The sequence below is a fragment of the Mauremys reevesii genome, linkage group 7, assembly GCF_016161935.1.
Source record: "Mauremys reevesii isolate NIE-2019 linkage group 7, ASM1616193v1, whole genome shotgun sequence".
Classification (NCBI taxonomy): Eukaryota; Metazoa; Chordata; order Testudines; family Geoemydidae; genus Mauremys; species Mauremys reevesii.
The window spans coordinates 20,365,466-20,383,939 of NC_052629.1; the positions used below are offsets into that span (position 1 = coordinate 20,365,466).

Below are 18,474 nucleotides of genomic sequence, written 5' to 3' on the forward strand. Positions count from 1 at the left end.
ACAGAAACCTGGTGGAGTGAGGACAATCAATGGGACACAATCATTCCGGGGTACAAAATATATTGGAAGGACAGAACAGGTCGTGTGGGGGGGAGGGGGAATGAGAGTGGCACTATATGTAAAAGAAACTGTAGAATCAAATGAAGTAAAAATCTTAAATGAATCCACATGTTCCATAGAATCTCTATGGATAGTAATTCCATGCTCCAATAAGAATAGAACAGTAGGGATCTATTATCGACCACCTGACCAGGACAGTGATAGTGACAATGAAATGCTCAGGGAGATTAGAGATGCTCTCAAAATAAAGAACTCAGTAATAGTGGGGGATTTCAACTATCCCCATATCAGCTGGGTACATGTCACCTCAGGACAAAATGCAGAGACAAAATTTCTTGATACTTTAAATGACTGGGGAGCAGCTAGTACAGGAACCCACAAGGGGAGAGGCAATTCTTGATTTAGTCCTAAGTGGAGCATAGGATCTGGTCCAGGCGGTAACTATAACAGGACTGCTTGGAAGTAGTGAGCATAATATAATAACATTTAACATTCCTGTGGTGGGAAGAACACCTCAACAGCCCAACACTGTGGCATTTAATTACAGAAAGGGGAACTATGCAAAAATGGGGAGGTTAGTTAAACAGAAATTAAAAGGTACAGTGACTAGAGTGAAATCCCTGCAAGCTGCATGAACACTTTTTAAAGACACCACAATAGAGGCCCAACTTAAATGTGTACCCCAAATTAAAAAACACAGTAAAAGAACTAAAAAAGAGCCACAGTAGCTTAACAACTATGTAAAAGAAGCAGTGAGAGATTAAAAGACATCTTTTAAAAAGTGGAAGTCAAATCCTAGTGAGGTAAATAGAAAGGAGCATAAACACTGCCAAATTAAGTGTAAAAATATAATAAGGAAAATCAAAAAGGAATTTGAAGAACAACTAGCCAAAAACTCAAAAGGTAATAACAAAATGTTTTTAAGTACATCAGAAGCAGGAAGCCTGCTAAACAACCAGTGGGGACCCTGGATGATCGAGATACAAAAGGAGCGCTTAAAGACAATAAAGTAATTCGGAGAAACTACATGAATTCTTTGCTTCGGTCTTCACGGCTGAGGATGTTAGGGAGATTCTCAAACCTGAGCCATCCTTTGTGGTGACAAATCTGAGGAATTGTCACAGATTGAAGTGTCACTAGAGGAGGTTTTGGAATTAATTGATAAACTTAACAGTAACAAGTCACCGGGACTAGATGGTATTCACCCAAGAGTTCTGAAATAACTCAAATGTGAAATTGCAGAACTATTAACTATGGTTTGTAACCTGTCCTTTAAATCAGCTTCTGTACCCAATGACTGGAAGATAGCTAATGTAATGCCAATATTTAAAAAGGGCTCTAGAGGTGATCCCAGCAATTACAGATCAGTAAGTCTAACATCAGTACTGGGCAAATTAGTTGAAACAATAGTAAAGAATAAAATTGTCAGACACATAGAAGAACATAAATTGTTGGGCAAAAGTCAGCATGGTTTCTGTAAAGGAAAATCATGTCTTACTAATCTATTAGAGTATCAGGGGGGTAACCGTGTTAGTCTGGATCTGTAAAAAGCGACAGAGTCCTGTGACCCGGTTAGGTCCTGTGATGGTGTTGCTGGTGTAAATATGTGGGCAGAGTTGGCATCGAGGTTTGTTGCATGGATTGGTTCCTGAGTTAGAGTTACTGTGGTGTGGTGTGTAGTTGCTGGTGAGAATATGCTTAAGGTTGACGGGTTGTCTGTGGGCGAGGACTGGCCTACCTCCCAAGGCCTGTGAAAGCGAGGGATCGTTGTCCAGGATGGGTTGTAGATCACTGATGATGTGTTGGAGAGGTTTTAGCTGAGGACTGTAGGTGATGGCCAGTGGAGTTCTGTTGGTTTCTTTCTTGGGCTTGTCTTGCAGCAGGAGGCTTCTGGGTACACATCTGTTGATTTGTTTCCTTATTTCCTCATGAGGGTATCGTAGTTTTGCGAATGCTTGGTGAAAATCTTGTAGGTGTTGGTCTCTGTCTGAGGGGTTGGAGCAAATGCGGTTGTACCTCAGCGCTTGGCTGTAGACTATGGATCGTGTGGTGTGTCCGGGATGGAAGCTGGAGGCATGAAGGTAGGCATAGCAGTTGGTTGGGTTTCGGTATAGGGTGTTGTTAACATGACCGTCACTTATTTGTACTGTGGTGTCTAGGAAGTGGACCTCCCATGTAGATTGGTCCAGGCTGAGGTTGATGGTGGGGTGGAAGCTGTTGAAATCGAGGTGGAATTCTTCCAGCGTCTCCTTCCCATGGGTCCAGATGATGAAGATGTCATCAATGTAGCATAGGTAGAGAAGGGGCGTGAGTGGACGAGAGCTGAGGAAGTGTTGTTCCAGGTCAGCCATAAAAATGTTGGCATATTGTGGGGCCATGCGGGTGCCCATAGCAGTGCCACTGGTCTGGAGGTATATATTGTCACCAAATTTGAAATAATTGTGCGTGAGGATAAAGTCACAGAGCTCAGCAACCAGTTGTGCTGTGGCATCATCAGGGATACTGTTCCTGACAGCTTGTATACCCCAGCTTGTCAGGAACAGTATCTCTGATGATGCCACAGCACAATTGGTTGCTGAGCTCTGGATAGTTCTCTGAAGACATCCACGCTGTGTGCAGCGGCAGTTAAAGAAGCAAACAGGATGTTAGGAATCATTAAAAAAGGAATAGAAAATAAGATGGAGAATATTTTATTGCCCTTATATAAATCCATGGTATGCCCACATCTTGAATACTGCGTACAAATGTGGTCTCCTCATCTCAAAAAAGATATATTGGCATTAGAAACGGTTCAGAGAAGGGCAACTAAAATGATTAGGGGTTTGGAACTGGTCCCATATGAGGAGAAATTAAAGAGGCTAGGACTTTTCAGCTTGGAAAAGAGGAGACTAAGGGGGGATATGATAGAGGTATATAAAATCATGAGTGGTGTGGAGAAAGTGAATAAGGAAAAGTTATTTACTTGTTCCTATAATATAGGAACTAGGGGCCACCAATTGAAATTAATGGGCAGCAGGTTTAAAACAAATAAAAGGAGGTTCTTCTTCACACAGCACACATTGAACCTGTGGAACTCCTTGCCTGAGGAGGTTGTGAAGGCTAGGACTGTAACAGGGTTTAAAAGAGAACTAGATAAATTCATGGAGGTGAAGTCCATTAATGGCTATTAGCCAGGATGGGTAAGGAATGGTGTCCCTAGCCTGTGTTTGTCAGAGGGTGGAGATAGATGGCAGGAGAGAGATCACTTGATCATTACCTGTTAGGTTCACTCCCTCTGGGGCACCTGGCGTTGGCCACCATCGGTAGACAGGATATTGGGCTGGATGGACCTTTGGTCTGACCCAGTATGGCCATTCTTATGTTCTTATGTGCTCTAACCATGCAATCATGCTGCCTTCCCTTAGAAAGAGGACAATGGGTTACCATATTCTCATGGTCTCCAAAAAGGACACTCTCAGGGCCTGTTGTGGGAGATCTAGCTTTGATTTCCAGCCTCACATCCTTGATTGTGGAGAAGAAGGGGTCTGATGGGACAAAGAACATCTCATTTCATTCAATAGTAACCTTCTAGTCAATTAAGGAGAGTTATAAACAGGTTCCTAGGGAAACTGAACCTCTCTAGTCTTTCTCAGTAAGAAATAGGGTTTGATTCAAAGCCTAGTGAAGTCAATGAGAGTATTTCTGTTAACATCATGGGCTTTGGATGAGGTCCAGAGTCCTCGAGCCAGATGGTAAGTGGTATTTAAGGAAGGGAAGACATGGAAAGATCCTCAGGGAAATTACAGGATGAAGTGGAAATCCCAGGGAAGGAAAAAGGACACCAGTAAGGTTATTAGGCTGTTAGGTCAGTTTATCTTGAAATTTGGAAGGTGTCATTTTGGGGAATGCAGAGATGTGCTGTGTTTTGTTATTGATCCAAACTCCTTTCCAAAATATAACTAAAATGCTGATCTTCAGCTCTGTGTCCGAGTCATTCTAAACAACTGGTGCATGCCTGCCATCTCCTATTCATGCATCCCAGTCTCAAAAAAACAAATGCCTGTAATTTTGTTACATTTTGGGGATCTATAGTACTTCAGTTCTAGAAATAAATACGTAATTGGAGCCCAGAAACTGAGACCTTGCAGATGGGAAACCACTGTTGAGGTACAGGAAGGCTGTTTTTTTGCCTTGAACCTCTTGATGATATTGATGTTTTCTCTGGGTTCCCTTATTGTATCATAGTCAAGAAATACAGTATGATATTTTGCTAACCTTCTCCCCATGTCTCCTTTTCCTCCCCTTCCTTTCTATGCCATGTTGTGGAGGGAAGGTGCACATGGTCCAGAATCCACTGCTACTCGAAACTAAAAGGGGACTGACATGTAGATATTAACTTGGCATTCATAGTTTTGCCTGTCAGGCAATGAATGGATGAGAGAGACAAAACTAGAAGAAAACCAGCAATTCCAATTGTTTCTTACAAGATGTGGGATTTGTGTTTTATTTTGGGTTATTTTTTTCTCTTTAGATCTGGTCCCTGAATTTGATCAGCTTGATAAAACAAACCCAAACTGTGTGGTAATTGGAGATGCAGCAGACAATTTTTCCTACAAAAATCTCAACGAAGCTTTCAGAGTTCTGATTGGACTGGAGAATCCTATTCTCATATCTCTGGGAAGAGGGTGAGTTAAGCACTGTTAGTTAGTACACCTAGGGCTGTATATTTTGCTAGCGTTCCCAGTCTGTTTGTACATACCTGTCGCCAGACCTCATGAATCCCATTGCTCTCTTCTGCTGACTCAGTGACAGAGATTTTCAAAGCCAACTGGGGGATGTAGCCACACAATTCACATGTGTATGGGACCGGAGCATAGATGGTCTGGCCTAGAGGTCACAGCTGGGCTGGGGCTGCACATCGGGGATAGTAGTTGTTGAGCAGAAGTTGGAGGAATTGCAAAAGCCAAGTTCAGTAAGCAAGAGTCAGGATCAGATACCGGAGGTTAGACATAGTACCAGGCTGGAGTCAGGAGGCAAGGGTCAGAGTCAGGCTGGGATTAGAGACCAGAGATCAGGAGACAAGGCAAAGTCTGCAGTCGCAGCAGGCCAAAATCTATGCGGTTGCCCAGGCAACTGCTTGGGGCAATCCCTAGGGTTAAATATGGCACTTGGCCAATCAGAGGGCCACAGGGTACCGTCACTTTGGCTCCCTTGGGTAGTATTTCCTGTGGCACCTACTCTACACCATACTCCCTGGTGGCACTGTGGGAGCATCTGCTATCCTAGGCTCTGCAGACCCAGGTTCTAGTCTATGGATCTGTACATTAATCCTCCTCTTTGGGGCAACAGGTCCGGTTTATCCAGATGGTCTTGATGAAACCTTTTTACCAGGTCAGGGGCAAGGCCATGGGCAGCAAGTTCCAAGGAGCGTTCTTCAGGACCATAGCCCTCCCAATTGATTAGGTAATACCAGTCTCCCCCTCTGCAGCATTCCTAAAGAATGGCTTTGATGCTGGGGCTCTACCATGAGCTATGAGAACCATGTAAATGAGAAGTTGGTTTCAGTACAGTAGCTTGAAAGTCATTGGCTGTTGGAGGTTGGAGGCTAAACAATATTTGCCTATTAATATAGATTGACTCTTCAGTAATGCTCTTGGTGTAGAGGAGGCTCATTGGTATGGCACAGGTTCCACAGCATGGCAAGTGTTTGTTATAAGCACAGCTTTCAGCTTATACAGAAGGAGCTATTCTCAGAGGCCCAGTTCCAGCTAATCACTGAAGCCCATATTTAAAGTTTAGCATGGGTTTAAGTTGCTGTGCTGTAACAGAGTAAGAAGGAGCAACACACACTTCACAGAGGGAACTAAAGATCTTAGAGTCTAAGAGAACACTTGGAAGGAATCATAATGAGTCTTGCCTTTTACGTTGGAAGTGATGTATGGCACCTAAATAATGAACAACAGTATAGCAATGGTAATAGTCTTTAATTATACTTACAAGATAATTAAAAAAAATTATTTCTGACTCAGCAGTGTGCTTGTGATGGGTATAGAATCAACAGCACAGGGGGCGCAGGACAGGTTAAGCATGGGAAGTGTCCTTGAGGGACCAATTCTAGGAATAAGAGGTTAGTTTAGTCTTCATATCCCTTTAATCCTTGGCTTCTCTCCTGAGATTGTCAGAATGTGAAAAATAGTGTCAGCAAAATTAGAGCTTAAAAATCTTGATGATGATACCTCATTTTGTCATGTGGGTTGATAGGCCTTTTGTTGGCCAAGTAGTGGTGGTGATGATGATGATGGGCGATCACTTGTTACCAAGTATGATCATCTTCCATGGGAGTTATGGGTCCTCAGGTGGCTAATAAGGCCAGTCCTTGAACCACAAGTTCTATTACATTGAGGGCAGATGTTTTCAGGCTCAGCAGAAGGCTGTTGACCATGACTGGAGAACAGTCTGTCCTTCCACCTGCGCCTCTTGTCCTCTTCGGCTTGGCCAAGTAGTAGCATTCAACTACCAGGTACTATTTTTAGTACTGTCCTGGTGTTATGACTGATACTGAATCATGAACAAAGATTTTATATATATGCACCCCTTTAGAGTGTGGGGCAATTTCAGGGCCTATGCAAATTTGGGACACAAACAGACATACATTAATGTTGCGAAAGCTGTATAAAGGTGGACATATATTCTGAACCAAGTGATGGAGATGAAAAGTCCAGTGGCCAGAGCTGTCCCTTGGGAAGGATGAATCGGGACGACCGCTCCAGGCCCTGCGCTTTGAGGGGCCCTGTGGGCTGGTGTGATTGGCCAGCACGGTCAGCCCCAGAAGAAACGAATCCATCACTTCCACCCCAGGCCCTGCACGCCCCACCCAGGGACGGCCCTGCCAGTGGCATGTTACTGCAAAGAAAACAGTGTGTTTAAAAGTTAGTTAACTGGAAGTTAAGCTGAAGACTGTAAGGCATGGGGGAGAAAACACTTCTCTAACAGAATGGCTGTAAAATCTGACTCAATTGGTATCCAAAGAGATTAGTAATCTGCACCCTGCAAATTACCAGTGTACCCTTGGGTTCTGAGCAGTTTGAGCACCCTGCTATAAATTATGTGATTGATTCCAATTCTTATGCTAATCTTACATATGTTATGCGCCTGTGTAACTCTATTGATGAAGTTACTCCCAGTTTGCACCTGCATGATTCAGAAATCACACTCACTGTCTGTGTGCTTAAAATTGAAAGAGAACTAGGTGGCAACCAATAATTCAACCAATATAGTAACAGTGGGAGAGCCTCGGGCCTATTACAGTTTACACAAACTGAGGATAGAGCCCAGGCCTGCTCCGAATGAAATCAGTGGCAGTTTTGCTATTGGTTTTAATGGGATGGAGAACTGTCCCAGAAGAGGAGATAAATGTTGCATTGTGATTTAATTGTCACGAAAAAGATCATGAAATTGTATTTTGGCTTTCCCACTTTTTAAAAGCTGCTGTATTTAATACTGTCAAAATCTGAACATGAATTACATATAATTTTATCTTGAAAATAACAAAGTTCCAGACCCTGCAGAGTAGGGGAAAAAAAATCCAAAATGCACTTCATGATCCAAGAAAACAAATCAAATGACCACACTTAAAAAAGAATTAGCTCACAAGTTATTTTTAAAAGCCTTTACTTGTTTTTACATTGCACGTGATTTAATTTTTCTTTTTTACAGGACAGGCAAATTGCATGCCATCATGACTAAGTATGAGCTGCCAGCGTTTATACCAAGACAAAGCAAATAACAGTGTTTAATTTTGCCCTAAGTATGGTCAAGTTATGCCAAAGCTGTTAAGATTATTTAGTACGTTTATATTTTCTTATTACAATGGTAATTCGCATTAGCACAGATCTTTAAAGTTTTCCTGATCAGGCTGCAGACAAAATGACTGAAAAAAATGTACGATGAGCAGTCAGATAAGATTTTATGCTTTATCCTTCTGCCATTTTCGATTATTCAGCACAGCCTCTCTTTAAAATGGCCACTTGACCTTTGCTAGAACAGCCATTAACCTTCTATAGTCTAGCGTAAACAGCTTAATTTTCTGACAGTGGCATGACAGAAGAAATTACAAAGCCAATTCCCACTCTCGGTCCAAAACAGATGCTAAATGTAAATCACTCCATTTTCAGGAGGAGGGCATTCTGCTTCAGTGACTCTGACACTCTTGCTTTCTAGAGAACGAACCAAAACTTTAGAAGAAATCAGTCGGGTTGCTTCAAGGTGTTCTGGTTTTTTTTTAATTACTCTAATTCCATACGTGAATAGTAAGAGCAGTTCGTTGATGCTTTTTACGTGGCTCTTCAGATCGCTGACCCTATTCTTGACATCATTTGTGCCACTGTCTCTCGTACAACCTCTGTTTTCAGGGTCTGGAAACCCATCTAGCAGGCTATCTAGCTCAGCAATTTCTATAGCACCTCTGTCTGCAGTGTCCATGTGCTTGGTCATAAAAAATAGGCTCCAGATGAAATTTGAGCTCACAGAATTTGAATATAGGATATTTTTTAAAAGAAAACTTTAATAAAAAAATTGGTCAGCCTGTTCTTAATTTAAGGCAACACAAATAAATAAATACACATGGAATTCAAAGGCTTTATCACTTTCATGTTGCAGATCTATAACATAGGGTGATTCCGTTTTATATTTGGAAGGACAGTGTTATTTGCAATCAGCTGGTTATTTGATGTACAAAAGTGATGACATTGCTAGTTCTCAATCTTTATCTTTCTGTTTATTCTTCTGAGTAAAAAGCTGTAGGGACTTTTCACCCATATTGAAGAATCCGCAGAGAAAATGTGTCAAGGGGTATCCGCACAGTGGATTTAGCTGCTCCTGGGCAGCCATGAATCTGCACTCCAACAGGTCAATAATCCACAAACTAAGAAGATTTTTCCATTTCCATTATGGTCTATTGAGCCCTTGAGATAAGAAGTTGTCACTACAGCTTCTGGGGCCAAGAATGAACATTTAAAAAAAACCACAACCCTATGTTGCACAACAGACAAGAATAGCTCCTTCAGGGCCACTGGTATTTATCTCTATTTTGGTTTAGCATTAATAACCTGCTCTTTAAAAACTCAAAAATAACTATGACTAAATCAGCTTTTTGAAAAGCTTCACCTCCCGAGTAGGACTTTTCCAGCACGAATAAAACAGGTTGCCAAATGTAACCCAAAGTATTGTGTCCTAGGTGCTGGAACAGACGGTGCTCCCCTTGTCCCAAAACACAGTCAACACACACAATGGAAGATTGTGTGTGTGTGAGCATGGCTTTATTAAAAAAGATATCTCAGTATAACACTTAGGCAGGCACCAAGATTTTCAGAGCCACTAATGATTTTGGGTGCTCAGCTTGAGGCAGCTGATTCAGAGGATAGGTGCTCTGCAATTTTTGAAAATGAGGTCCCTTTCAAACATCTCAAGTTGGGCACCCAAAACAACTTTGAAGACCTTGGCCATAAATGCCAGTGTAAGCCTTCTCTCCAGATTGCTTCTCAACTTCCATCTTAGAACTTCTCAGCTCCAACCCTTTGTTCACAGGACCACTCAAGAGAAAAATCTACATGCACTTCCCTTCTATCCAGGGTGGAGTTAACAGACTACACCTGCTGCAGTGAATCAGCAAGATTCCCCACTAGCATCTCCCTGCAATACTCATTTAAACTTTGCAGGAAACACATGGCAAAAGTGTATGTGTTTGTACCGTGACTACCACTATCGGGCTCTGAATCTGTTTGAGGCCATTGCCTGCTACCACAGTATAAATAATAACAGCAAACTAATGTTTTAACATTTGTTAACGGATGCATGAAAAAATGTAGTCATTAATATATTATGCAATATTTCTCCATGTATTGTTTGTGTGTAAGTGGCGTATCCTGTGCCTTGTACAATATAGTCCCAATACTGTGCAGCACTTGCCAAAGTTAATGGCAAAACTGATTGATTTCATTGGGAGGAGGTGTAGACCCTGTGTCTTAAAAACTGTAGCCAGTTAGAACCAGAGAATTATGATGGGCCTGATATAAGCAATTGCAACTCCGTTGAAGTCAATGCTAACAATTTGGCAGTTCATCTGTTCATAAAGAGATTAAATTCTAAGAAAAACGAGTCAAGAAAAGAGAGGCGCTCTTAAACTGGTTGTGTTATTTTGAACCAAGAGTGCCCTTGGCCAGGATACCCCAGAACTAATGTCCCCGTTTTCTTCATGTGAGAGCAATGGGTTAGCGATTAGCAATTAGGGAGTGGTAACACAGCTGTCATCCTTTGTGAGAAACACTAATACACAGCAGTGGGAACCACTTTAAATCGAAGCATGGGGCCAAATTCAACCCTGGCATAGGATGGTTGAACTTCATTGGAGTCGGTGGAATTGTGTGACATATGCAGGTCTGAATTTGATCTTGGGATCTGGTTAGGTCTCCCCACTAGCAGTGCACCGTTGAGTAGCGGACAGACTGCATAGTACAATTCAATGTAAATTAAGGCTCCAGAATTCCTAATTACTTATCTTCTAGTCCCAGCCATACACACATTTGTATAGGCACAGAATTAATAGACTATAGTTTTTTATGTTCAGTTGCCAACATCTTTATCACTTCCATTTCCAGGCGCTATTATAAAGAAACCGATGGTCTGAAACTTGATGTTGGAGTGTATATGAAGGCATTAGAGGTATTTTATAGCTTGCATTATGTTTACCTGCTCTGTGCACCTTGCTCAAAATAACTGATAGCACATATTTCTATCTTCTGTAATTCTTTTTGCTCATAAATGACTATAAATTAACTACATTGCCACGCATGTGAATGGGTGAACTCATTCTGCTTGGCTCTGACACCATCCTTATGTATTCAAAAGTTTCAGCTTGAACTTTAATATTGTTGGGCTCCTGTATGGGAAGGAGAGACAGTGGAAAAAGGAGTCAAAGAGGAAAAATATAATGAAAAAATTCAGTGAAGAATGGGGCAGAGAGAATTACTGTTACAGAGGCTAGATATCCCAACCAGGATTGGTGCCCCTTTATGCAAGGCTTTGAACTAAGAATACACATGGTAAGACACTCCTTTTTCGTAAGAGCTTACAGTCTAAGGCTCTGATTCAGCATATGAGTAATGCCATTGATTATAATTAGATGACTCATGCATGAAACTATGCGTGTGCTGAAGTCATAGTAGGAATGGGGACTATTAGATAAGTCAGGCTGAAGATGAGTGAAGGGAAGAATTATTATGTCCCATTTACTGAGGCCAGGTTTACACTACACACTTTCTTTGGTGTAACTACATTGCTCAGGGGTTTGAAAATAACTACATCCCTTAGCAGAGGTGAAAGTAAGCCGGTACAGAGTACCGGTAAAAAAAGGTGCAGTAGTATACCGGCAAATAAGTGGAGCATTCAGTGCTGGCTTACTTTCACCTCTTTAGGCTGCATAAGAAAAAGTTCAAACTCAAAGCTAACAAAAGCTTGGAAAGGGAAAACTCATTGTCACATTCGTTTGTTGTTTCTCTCCATCTTTTCCAGCCAGGCTGCCCGACGCGGCTAGGCTCCGTGTTTTCCCGAACCCTGCACTCAGTAGGGGCTCCCCTCTAGCTTGTAGCAGGGAGCAGGGGGACTGGCTGAGGGAGAAGCCTCCCCAGGTAGCCTGCTGCCTGCATAAGAACAGTTTAAATGGAGCTGTTCACTCTGCGGTCTGAACCATAGGATTCGGGGCTATTTCTGGCATCCTTGTTAATTTCACTCACGGTTGTTGGGTGGGTGGGGGGGGGTGTGTGACCAAAGCTGGGGCAGTTCTTTTCTGCCCCCTGGATAAGGCGATCTTCAATAATATAATACACAAAAAATACAGTCAAAATCAGGAACCATTTCCAAGTTCAAATCTATCCCATTCCCTCCCCAGCAGAGGATCATGGTTGTGATGTCCAATCTGCTTGCAGATCCTCTTTGAAACGTTACTGTTTAAAAAAAAAAAAAAAGGCACATGGAAAACATGGTGGGAAGATGTGTTCCGCTGATCGGGGTTTATTTTGGGCAAAGCAATTTTGGTAAAACAACTAAAGATTCATAGGGAAAGCAAATAGCCTGATAGACAAAACCACAAAGGGATTGGAGGGGAAAACTGGATATTCAGGGAAATTATTGTGCCTCCTTTGAAAGAAATAGTAGTTTTCATTCCACCCACTTTATATATTGAATTAAACACCTGAAATGTCCTTAGGACATAGGGGCACAGATCTCTTTTTGTTGTGTAGTGTCCCACAGAGTGCCAGGATGAAATTGACAAAACTTTCTTTAAGTATCTTGTATATTTCCCCCAACAACCTTGAATGAAATTAACAAGGATGCCAGAAATAGCCCCTAATCCCCACCAGGGGGTGAACAGCTAGATTTAAACTGTTCTTATGCAGGCAGCAGGCTACCTGGGGAGGCTTCTCCCTCAGCCATTCCCCGTGCTCCCTGCTACAAGCTAGAGGGGAGCCCCTGCAGCCCCTGCTGAGTGTGGGGGTCGAGGGAACGTGGAGCCTAGCCACGTCGGGCAGCCTGGCTGGAGGAGGAGGGAGGACAAGGAGAAGGAATGGGGACCCATACCGGTAAGAGCTGTATTTTACTTTCACCTCTGCCCCATAGTGACATAGTTATACCAAACTTAACTCCCTGTGTAGACAGCGCTGCTCTCCCACCGATATAACTACTGCCTCTCACTGAGATGGAATTATTAAGCTGACAGGAGAGCTCTCTTCTGTCGGTTTAGAGCATCTTCACCAGAAGCGCTAGAGCAGCACAGCTTCACTGATGCAAGTTTGTAGTGTAGACCTGCCCTGAGGCTCAGAGAGGAATTAAAAATAAATTCAGAGCAACTATGGAGAAAGGAGCAAAGTGGGAGGGACGGGAAGCATTCTAATGGAAAAATAAAGAGCATATGTATATACAATGCAAATGCAGTGAACTCATTTTTGCCAATGTAGCTTTTGGGGAGGGTAGCCTGCCCATAATAAACAGTGCAGGCTTCCTGTTAGCTAGGAACACCTTATTTATTACAACATGGGTATATAACTACAGCTAAATAAGGCTTTCAACCTTAAAAATGGGCTATATGGTTCACAAAACCTCCATATCCTTGAAATTCACCCACAATTCCTGAACACACGTTTGTCAGCAAAGCACATCATTGCTGTAACAATGAATTTTTGTGACTCCAGTGTGAGCAAGATTAGAATTAGAAGACTACTTTCATGTTGGAAAATGTGCCCAGTTATTAATTCTAGACATTTCCAGAAGGCTTTTTCTCCTAACAGAGAACAATCAACACTCCTATTATCCAAATCCTCTGTTACCTTCATCTACTAATCCATACGTTATTGAAAGGAATCAGTCAGTAATCACATACTCTTTCATACAATCTACAGAGAATGTGAAGTTGAACAAATCCTTTTCTAATCTATACAATATTATTTCTGTCCTTTTTCTTAGTATGCTTGTGATGTTCAAGCCGAGGTGGTGGGAAAGCCGGCAAAAATGTTTTTCCAATCAGCCTTGGCAGAAATGGAAGTTGAGCCACAGCAGGTAAGATTTCTTGTGCAACATTCACTAGATGTGCTGCGTAGTGATTGTCACCTGAATAAAAAAATACATTTCTGGGGCACCATCTGGCAATCTTTTCTCAGTCAAAACTTTCATTGAAACCAATGGAAGGATTGATGGAGTGTGGACTTCAGGATTGGGCCCACACTGGCAAATGGAAAGTGCTTTGTTCAATGGCCATTCTAAAATTTTACATTATATTTACATTATACATATATTTATTCCCATGAAGTCTTAGAAAAGATCTGACAAAGAATCTTTAAAATAACAAGGGCCAGAAATTTTTTCTTTACAAACCCACCAATCTAATTAGACAGAAGAGTCTGACCTCATCCACTAGGTCAAATGTAGTATACATATCTGAGTGCAGTGACCTGCTGTATTTCTTCTCCGCTGCATGTTCTTCTCAATCACCTAGTAGAGGTACTGTAATGCAGGAAATTCACTCCTGAAATATGCAACATCATTTTTCCATATTTTCTCCTCTTCTTGTGATCCTTCGTGCCCTTCCATTACTTCCCTCTTCCTATCACTCTGTATCATGTCCTGTACCATACATCTTTCCTCTCCCTAATTATCCCTTCATCCTCCTCTCCCTTTTCAATTGTTCTGTCCTTCCTTCCTTACCATACCCTCTTTTTCTCCTTTCCACCATCTTGGAGTATTTCAGGAGGAAGGACTATTACTTAAGTTAAAGGAAACAACAACACAAAAAAGAACAGAAGTAGAGTCTCCACAAGAGACTCTCTTCAATTTGTCCACATCTTTCCTAAAGTGTGGTGCCTAGAATGAACATAAGAACGGCCATACCGGGTCAGACCAAAGGTCCATCTAGCCCAGTATCCTGTCTTCCGACAGTGGCCAATGCCAGGTGCCCCAGAGGGCATGAGCAGAACAGGTAATCACCAAGTGATCCATCCCATCACCTCAGAATAATATTAGCCTTTTTCTCAACTGCATCACACTGTTGACTCATATTCCATTCGTGATCCACTTTAACCCACAGATCCTTTTCAGCAGTATTACCACCTAGCCAGTTATTCCCCATTTTGTAGTTGTGCATTTGATTTTTCCTTCCTAACTGAAGTATTTTGCACTTACCTTTTATTGAATTTCATCGTGTTGAATTCAGACCAACTCTCCAATTTGTCAAGGTCATTTTTAATTCTAATCCTGTCCTTCAGAGTGCTTGGAATCTCTCTGACCTTGGTAGCATCTGCAAATTTTATAAGCATATTCTTCACACCACTGTCTGAGTCATTAATGAGACTATTGAATAGTACTAGAACCAGGCCTGACCCCTGCAGTACCCCACTAGATACATCCTCCCAGTTTGACATCAAGCCATTGATAATTACTCTTTCAGTATGGTCTTTCATCCAGAAGTGCACCCACTTTATAGTAATTTCATCTAGACCACATTTCCTTAATATGCTTATGAGAATGTCATGTGGGACTATGTCAAAAGCCGTACTAAAATCAAGATATAGCACATCTACTACTTCCACCTTATCCACTAGGCCAGTAATCTGGTCAAAGAAGGCAGTTAGATTGGTTTGGTATGATTTCTTCTTGACAAATCCATGCTGGCTATTAATCCTATTATCCTCTAGGTTCTTAGAAATTGATAGTTTAATAATTTTGTTCCAGTATCTTTCTAGATATAGAAGTTAAGCTGACTGGTCTATAATTTCTGGGGTCCTCTTTGTTCCCCCTTTTAAAGATAGATACTATGTTTGCCCTCGTCAAGTTATCTGGGACATCACCTGTCCTCTATGATAATTGCTAATTTTCTGAGATTGCTTCAGCTAGTTCCTTATGTACCCTAGGATGAATTTCATCAGAACATACCAACTTGAATATATTCAACTTACCTAAATATTTTTTAACCTGTGCTTTCTCTATTTTGGCTTGTGTTTCTTCCCCTGTGGTGGTGTCATTAATTGTGTTGATGATCTGGTTACTATTAGCCTTTTTAGTGAAGACTGCAGCAAAATAGGCATTAAACACTTCAGCCTTCTTGATGTTATGGTTAGCCCTCTTTTCCTGCTAAGTAGAGGAGCGACACTTTCCTTCATCTTTTTCATGCTCCTAATGTATTTCAGGAACCAGTTCTTATTGCCTTTCGTTGTGCCTTGCTAGGTAGAACTCATTTTTTGCCTTAGCCTTCCTGACTTTGTACTTCCCTTTTGTGGTTCCCTTTCACCTCTTGATTCACAACTAATTCCTCCCTGTTGGTGAGAATCAAGTCTAAAATGACTGTTCTCTTGGTTATTTCCTCCAGATTATGGAACAAAAAGTTGTCCCCAATATATTCCAAGAATTTATTGGAAATTTTGAGTTCTGCTGTAGTACTTTTCCAACAGATCTCTGGGTAGTTAAAGCCCCCCATTACTACCAGGTCTTATGTTTTGGATATTTCTGTTATTTATTCTAGAAATGGCTCATTTATCTCCTCTTCCTGATTTGGAGGTCTGTAATACACCCCTGCCATCAAGTCATGCCTCTTATCTTTTCCCAGAGACTTTCAGCTCTCTCACCTCCTTCTGGACGTCAGAACAAGTGTATAAATTCTTGATGTATAATGCAACACCTCCTCTTTTTTTTTTTTAGTCCTTCCCATCCTTCCTGAAGAAGCTATACCCCTCTGTACCAGTATTCCAGTTATGAGACTTATCCCACCCTGATGCCAATTAAGTCATAATTTAGTTTATGGACTAATACTGCCAGTTCTCCCTCATACTTCTTGCCTTTGTGTATAAACGTTTAAAATGTTGAGCAGATTTCCCCACCGATTTACCTCTTCTTGCTCCCATGACCCTATTGTAATTTTCCACATTTCTCCCTTCAACCCTCTGTTAAGTTTGCCTTTTATTATACTTACCTGTGGGCTTTTGTCACCTGCCCCCTTTGAACCTAGTTTAAAGCCCTTCTCACTAGGTTGGTGAGTTGGTGGGCAAAGATGCTCTCCCTCTTCTTGGTCAGGTTGACCCCATCTCTTCCCAGCAGAGCATCTTCCCGGAACAGCATCCCATGGTCGAGGAAGCTGAAGCCCTCCCATCGACACTATTTGCTCAGTCATGCGTTCATCTCCAGCATGTGTGTGTTCCTGCCAGAGCCCTTGCCTGGAGAAACTGGAGAAAAGCCTGTTGAGTCTTTGGGTTAAGTTTAGAAGCAAGAGCAACAAGATTGAAGTCGTAGTGGGCGTGTGCTATAGACCACCGGCCCAGGAGGATGAGGTAGATGAGGCTTTCTTTGGACAATTAACTGAAGTTTCCAGAGCACAGGCCTTCAATGGGGGACTTCAATCACCCTGACATCTGCTGGGAGAGCAATACAGCAGTGCACAGACAATCCAGGAAGTTTTTGGAGTGTTGGGGACAACTTCCTGGTGCAAGTGCTGGAGGAACCAACCAGGGGCTGTTCTCCTCTTGACCTGCTGCTCACAAACAGGGAAGAATTGGTAGGGGAAGTAGAAGTGGGTGGCAACCTGGGCAGCAGTGACCATGAGATAGTTGAGTTCAGGATCTCACAAAAGGAAGAAAGGAGAGTAACAAAATATGGACTCTGGACTTCAGAAAAGCAGACTTTGACATCCTTAGGGAACGGATGGGCAGGATTCCCTGGGAGGTGAATACGAGGGGGAAAGGAGTCCAGGAAAGCTGGCTATATTTTAAAGAAGCCTTACTGAGGGTGCAGGAACAAACCATCCCGATGTGCAGAAAGAATAGTAAATATGGCAGGTGACCAGCTTGGTTTAACAGTGAAATCTTCGGTTAGCTTAAACACAAAAAGAAAGCTTTCAAGAAGTGGAAACTTGGTCAGATGACTAGAGAGGAGTATAAAAATATTGCTCGAGCATGCAGGGGTGTAATCAAGAAGGCCAAAACACAACTGGAATTGCAGCTAGCAAGGGATGTGAAGGGTAACAAGAAGGGTTTCTACAGGGTTGTTAGCAACAAGAAAAAGGTCAGGGAAAGTGTGGGACCTTTAATGAATGGGGAACCTAGTGACGGATGATGTGGAAAAAGCTGAAGTACTTTTGCCTCTGTCTTCACAGACAAGGTCAGCTCCCACACTGCTGTCCTGGGCAACACAGTATGGGGAGGAGGTGAGCAGCCCTCAGTGGTGAAAGAACAGGTTAAGGACTATTTAGAAAAGCTGGTTATGCACAAGTCCATGGCTCCAGATCTAATGCACCTGAGGATGCTGAGTGACTTGGCTGATGTGATTGCACAGCCATTGCCATTATCTTTGAAAACTCGTGGTGATCGGGGGAGGTCCCGGACAATTGGAAAAAGGCAAATATAGTGCCTGTCTTTAAAAAAGGGAAGAAGGAGAATCCGGGGAACTACAGACTGGTCAGCCTGACCTCAGTCCCTGGAAAAATCATGGTGCATGTCCTCAAGGAATCCATTTTGAAGCACTTGGAGGAGAGGAAGGTGATCAGGAACAGTCAACATGGATTCACTAAGGGAAAGTCATGCCTAACCAACCTGATTGCCTTCTATGATGACTGGCTCTGTTGATATAGGGAAAGCAGTGGATATGATATATCTTGACTTTAGCAAAGCTTTTGATACGGTCTCCCACAGTATTCTTGCCAGCAAGTTTAAAAAGTATGGATTGGATGAATGGACTGTAAGGTGGTTAGAAAGCTGGCTGGATTGTCAGGCTCAATGGGTAGCGATCAACAGCTCAATGTCTAGTTGGCAGCCGGTATCAAGTGGAGTGCCACAGGGGTCAGTCCTAGGCCGGTTTTGTTCAACATCTTTATTAATGATCTGGATGATGGGATAGATTGCACCC

General features: G+C 42.2%; 1 protein-coding gene across 5 annotated transcripts in view; it reads left to right on the forward strand.

Moving 5' to 3' along the window:
- The window catches only part of LOC120408967 (phospholysine phosphohistidine inorganic pyrophosphate phosphatase), a 170,138-nt gene that overhangs the window by 27,764 nt on the left and 123,900 nt on the right, over positions 1 to 18,474 (forward strand). For all 5 annotated transcript variants that reach the window (XM_039546183.1, XM_039546184.1, XM_039546187.1 and 2 more), the window contains exons 3-5: positions 4,571 to 4,724; positions 10,695 to 10,758; positions 13,555 to 13,647. In XM_039546183.1, coding sequence (XP_039402117.1) covers positions 4,571 to 4,724; positions 10,695 to 10,758; positions 13,555 to 13,647 — 311 coding nt within the window. The remainder of the gene's footprint in view (positions 1 to 4,570; positions 4,725 to 10,694; positions 10,759 to 13,554; positions 13,648 to 18,474) is intronic.